General features: G+C 34.7%; 1 protein-coding gene across 1 annotated transcript in view; it reads left to right on the top strand.

Moving 5' to 3' along the window:
• Positions 1-4,653, top strand: part of LOC117116871 (condensin-2 complex subunit D3-like) — a 26,096-nt gene extending 21,443 nt beyond the window's left edge. Inside the window, exons 27-32 of the mRNA XM_033260977.1 lie at positions 237-487; positions 1,203-1,339; positions 1,920-2,202; positions 2,627-2,795; positions 2,996-3,089; positions 3,807-4,653. Coding sequence (XP_033116868.1) covers positions 237-487; positions 1,203-1,339; positions 1,920-2,202; positions 2,627-2,795; positions 2,996-3,089; positions 3,807-3,999 — 1,127 coding nt within the window. The 3' untranslated portion in view covers positions 4,000-4,653. The remainder of the gene's footprint in view (positions 1-236; positions 488-1,202; positions 1,340-1,919; positions 2,203-2,626; positions 2,796-2,995; positions 3,090-3,806) is intronic.
• The last annotated feature ends 1,326 nt before the right edge of the window (positions 4,654-5,979 follow it).

Raw genomic sequence — 5,979 nt, 5'->3', positions numbered from 1 at the left:
GTTGTACTTCGCAGCACTTCACTTGCAATTTGCAATTTCTAGTCTTGTGCTATTTTACAAAACAAAAAGTTTGTTGTTATTTTGACAACATTATGTTTATTGTTAATTTTTAAAGGGTATAAGGTAAATCAATTTTTTTAAATAACTGTGGATATTCGGATCAATGGATATTGTAGATACAGTATTTATTAATTTTTTAAAACTTAATTTTATGTTGTTGTTTTATTGCTTGGCAGATATTATGTCTGCTGACCGCCAGCTGGCCAGTGAAATTGAGTTTGACCTTCGCAAATTTGAGGAGCAACAGGAAGAGATGAAGAAACAGGAAGAGATGAAAAAACAGGAAGAGGATCTTTGCCATCAGGCCATCAATCTGAACCTGTCATTACCTGTTGGTTCACCGCGTCCAAACGGTATCGCATCACCTCAGTCAGTGGAGGATGTCAACTCACCTGTACGGAATCAGCCCGCACCTGGTACACCTAAGGTACCTTTTGCTACCTTTCACTTTGTTGTTTCCCTTTCAGTGTAATACATTACTGAATAGTAATAATTTTTCAATTTTAAGACAAATTTGATTTAAAAAAAAAACTGAAATGTGAAGTAGAATATATGTAAAATAGTAATTAAAACTCAGTTCATGGAAAACATGAAGAGTTTCTTTGAAGTCTTACTTAACTTTAAAATTTATTTGGCAATACAATGGCAATTTCTTAACTAAATCATAATTGATTATCAGCCAATTTAATAGTCAATAAATATATATATATCAAATTGTATATATATATATATATATATAAATATGTATATATATATAATCAACGAAAGATCACAGTAAGTTAACATCAATTGTGTTTGGTTTATTAACAATTAAAACAGTTCTACAACAATATAAATATATATAAATGAAATTGCTTAAGCTCTGTCCACACTTTCAAATTTTCATTGACAAAGAAACTGTTGTATGCCCAAATATAGTCATGATGTGCCTATATGTGGTCCATGATGTGATGTCATCATGACCATATTTAGGTATGTCGAATGCTATTGTCAATTGTCATTTCCATCTATTATTTGGTGAGAAAAATATTATATTATACTAATTCTTAATTTAAAGTTAAAATTTTGCTTTATTATTGTATTGCATTTATTGGCTCAGGACAGATAATGCACCATAACATGTCGGCTCTTTATTATTTCAGAGTTTAGGATCTATGCAGGTTCAGGTGCCACTTACACCCAAGATGGTGGCGAATTTTACACCAAAAGTCAATCTTAAACCATTGAGTAGACTTAGCTCGCAGCATGCAGATCTACCCGTTCCTCCTAAAACTCCAATGTAAGAAACAGCTTATTCTTTGTGAATATTGGTTGATCAAATAACAATAGACAAACTAGATGCAGTAATTGTTATTGTCGTGATAGACAATAACTGGATTTGCGTCAGGAGAAACATGTATAGGTGTAATTTTGCCCTACCTGATGTGGAAATTTACTGAATACTCAGTACGTTTGAAAACAATTGCGAAAAAAATCGCAAGTTGTTCTCGAGTGGGACTCGAACCCACGATCTCCAGAAACTAGATGCAGTCATCCATTTGAATTTTGTTTCCTTGGGCAATATATTTTATGTCATTATGTTATTGGTTGAATGAACGTGCATTACCATTCTGTAATTGTTTGGAAATATATAAAATGGACTTGAAAATATTTTTTGTATAACGTAAACATGAATAAAATAGAGACAAAAAAACATAGAAAGTAAAGAGTCAACTGTTGGCAATACATAAGATAACCCTCTAAATCCTAACACAGTTTATTTTCAGAGAGGTCCCAAACTAAAATTATTGTCATATCATGTGAAGATAACATCTTAATCAGTCAATTTGTTTTATCAGACATGTTATCTTTAATTTCAGTCCTAATTCACTGGCTGTTATGGCGATTGTCAACTCTGCGAAGAAAATGTTGGCGTCTGTTGCAAAAACGAAACAAACTGAACAAACAAATAACGGTGAAATTGCTATGGAGACGGCAACAGAGACTGCTACAAGTGCGCCCACTGTAACCTGTGGCAAGAAGAATGGGGATACAGGATTAAAGCAAATTGTAGCAAACAGGATGGAAACGGTTACTCCTCTAATCGAAAATCCAGATGCAGCAACCAAAGAAGTTTTAAGAAGCAGGAGAATAGCAAATAAAGTTAGTAGAACCCTTATGTTTAATCATTGTAGTTTAAATTTTTGGTAAGGAAATGTAGATATGCTATTACCATAATTGTTTTGAAGGAGGAATTAAGTTTAAGGGGGTGAAAATTATATTACAGTATAATAATCAGGTGGTAAATATTATTAAGATATAATTTTAATTTTATTTATTTCAGTGTTTGATTTGTGTTACCGTTCTGACGGTATCCTTCGGAGTGTCAGTCAAGCTTAAATTTTAAGCTGCCAATCACAACAGGGCCAGGAATACGCTCCTGTCCCATAATGTGTTCCACAAGCGCACATGTTTACGCTGTCGTTTTGTGGGACCTTGGTGCGGGATTTAGTCCATTGATGTGTATAAGAATATAAAAATACACTAACCTGTTAACGACTTGACTTCTCTCCCTCCCTCTAACTAGACCCCAAGCCAAGATGTTAAGAAGAAGACTAACAGGGCCATCAGTACCCCGGATAAGAGTATAGCGTCCATTACATTTATGGAACCTATGGACGTCAGTGCTATCCCATCATCCCCCATTCCGACATCTATGCCAATAAGAGTGTATGCTGACATCGACCCTAAGACAGGTAGAGTATCTCTGTATAGTAATATGAAAGATTTATGAATCAGATTTTATTAAAGCCCTTTTGCAGACTATCACAGTTCATTTGGGTGTATTGTACAAGTTCTGGTGAATACAGTAATCAACTTTTCATGATAGTGAACCCAAAAAAACAACAACTGTTGTGCCTTAAAAATGATTGATTGATATGTCTTGTCTCAACAGTACCTGGAATGCCAAGCTGGACTCCACAGCTTGAGTCGGATAAAAATGATGTAACACCAAATGACATCCTTGTTATGTTTTCACCAGAACAACCGTAAGTAAAACTTCTATATTCACAGCCAGAACAAACTCCACAAACAGGTCCCAGTGACTATGGAATCTAACAACAGATATAGCCCAACACAAATTAACTTCAGCTAATATTGCAAAACCAAAAAAATGGATAATCAAAGAAACAATTCTAAAGTAAGACTTTTTATACATTGTTTCACGAACTTCTTTTTTTAAAGATTGTCAGAGGAGATCGGGAAAAAAATAAAAATAAAATTTTGTTTTCTTATTCAGCAAATAGTTTTGCCAAGAACATCCAGATGGAGGAAAAAATAAAAATTTTATTGGTGAATGTAAACAGTGTAGTAATGGGATGGTTAATGCTTTAAATTTATATAATTAGGAAGAAATATACATATCTTATTTTTGGTGATATCAAGCGGCAGGCGTAATAAAAATTAAAAAAAAACTTTCTGAAATTTGTATTTTTTCGTGGCAGTGTGTGCACTAATTTGCCAAAAATAAAATGTTGTTTTTATTCGAAATCATCATTATATGCGGGCGGCAGGTTTGCTAAACAAGGTATAACAAAAAATTCTTGTCAACATGATTGCAACAAACAACTCCAAACAATATTAGCGACTGAATTCATGTAGCTTTTAGTTAGTACAAAGACATCTAGCTAACCTCAGTATGTTCTCTTTAAAGGGCTAAAATTCTAAGGGAAACATTTTAACTTCTGTTTTTTTTTTTATGTCAGGGCTCCAAAACCAAGGAAGTGGAACATCAGGTCCTCATCCAAGTCAGCTACCAACAAAAAGTTCAACGAACCTCCAGATGATCCACTATGTATGGATGATCATCCACAGTTGAGGAAATCACAGCGACACAACAAGTCACTAACATCATCAAAACAGTCTGTTAGAAGAAGCACACGCTCAAATTCAAAGTGATCACTGGCACCTATGAACATTATATGTATAATAATCATGCATTTTTCACCAGAATTATGAAATAGTAATAAGTTTTAAGATAGGAGATGGGGGAGTATGATGATCATGAATTATAAACTTCGTTTTAGCATCAGTATGCCAGTTAAATATGTAGAGATTTTTGTAAAGAAAGATACAAAGTCTTACATCAGGAATAACCCCTCAACGTTACTAACTCCCAAGGATGCTCAAATAAATACAATTTCCTTTTAAATGTTTTCCAACAAAAATCTGTTAATTTACTGTACTTCAACCAAAACCAAGGATACTATGCAAACAATAACAGTATTATTCATCTGTTACGCGACAAAATAAAATCTTTTTCTTAATAATCTTATATTAAACTTATACTAAATATATAATTTCTTCAAATTTGGATTTTATTGTTGAATCAACACAGACGTTATGTCTTTTAGGTGCTTGCTTTTAATTCTAGCGTCCTGGGTTCAAATTCTACAAGTTTTTGGATTCATATAATGGCTGTGTTTTGTATATAGTGAGGAGGGGAAGGCTAATGCAGGGGATATGAATGTTCTATTATTTTTGTCTCTTGTATTAATAGATCGATTTATATTTTAAAATGTTAGCAAAATAAAATGAAATATTTTATACTGAGTTATTATTTACCAGCATTGAATTTGTACTTTGTTTACCAAACAGCCACACCCACAAACTCACATGCGCACAAAAGCACACACCATATATCGACTTTGATAGAGGCTGTTTTTGCCATTTTAATTCATTATGCCTTAATGCATATGTAGTATTTATAGCCAGTTTCACAACGAATGGCTAAGGATCGGATTTATCAAACTAGAAATCAGCTTAAATTCGTCTTAAGTCTATTTTCTTGCTTAAGTCAGATTTATCAATATTGCTTAGCTTAAAAATTGCTTAAAATGAAAGTTAATCGTATGCACGCGCCATCTAAGACGATTTTTAAGATAAGATTTTACTAAGATGGGTTAATAGATCAGCTTAAGATATTTGCTTAGGGACATTTTAACATTTGCTAAGCTGAGATTGAAAAATCCTGGGCCTGGCCCTAATTGGGGGAAGTGGTAGCATCAAAGAGAATGGGAAATTCCCCCCACACCTATTGGACAGGACTAGGCCCCATCATTTGACACCACATGAGGTCACTGGACCAAAAATATTAATTTGCCTATCCAAATAACATTTGATTGCCAATCCTTTTAATGTGGTCTGAAATCAATTTTGGGTCATACTACCGTAAATGCTTAAATAAACGCCGCTCTCTAATAAACGTTGCACCAAACTTGATTTTTTCGTTAATCGCCGCTCTCGAATAGGCGCAGCGGCGCTTAATCGAAAGTATATAATATACTTGTGTGTAATGAAACGGGTTTTAAGTGCAATGTATACAGTGTTAAAATCAATATATCGCACAATGAAGACAAGCATTTCTTTGTTTACGATGATACTGTAGGCCTATTACCTATTATATGCCTACGAGAATACATGAAATAGGAAACATGGGAACGGGCATGGAAAGCGCCACGTCAATATTTTTTTTATAAGCGCCGCTCTCGAATAAACGCCGCACGGAAGCCTCAAAAAGTTTGTAATTCGAGCATTTACAGTAAGCCATAAAAAACTGTACATGAGCCCTACCAGGAATTGTTATTTCAGGACCCTGACCGAGGCTATAGTCAGTTTGTTTCAAATGCAGATCCCCTGTCGGCGAATTTTTTGAGCCAGCACTGATTGGTGGTGGAGGAAAAGGAAGATTCTAGCAAACCCCCTAATGTACCAAATCACACCATATCACTTTGCATCAAAGAGTGATGATATAAAATTGACGATTTGCATACTATACTGCTTCAGGTCCTTGTGCCTTCGCTGCAATTACCCCCGGGTGCCTTTGTGCCCCTTTACCTCTTGTTCTCCAGGGGCGGATGCAGCAAGGGGGGGGGGGGG

Source organism: Anneissia japonica, unplaced genomic scaffold (assembly GCF_011630105.1).
Source record: "Anneissia japonica isolate Jap-2015-1 unplaced genomic scaffold, ASM1163010v1 scaffold1302_len1884557_cov193, whole genome shotgun sequence".
NCBI classification, from domain to species: Eukaryota; Metazoa; Echinodermata; class Crinoidea; order Comatulida; family Comatulidae; genus Anneissia; species Anneissia japonica.
Note: the sequence above shows the minus strand (reverse complement) of the source record. Positions and strands in the feature narration are given on the sequence as shown.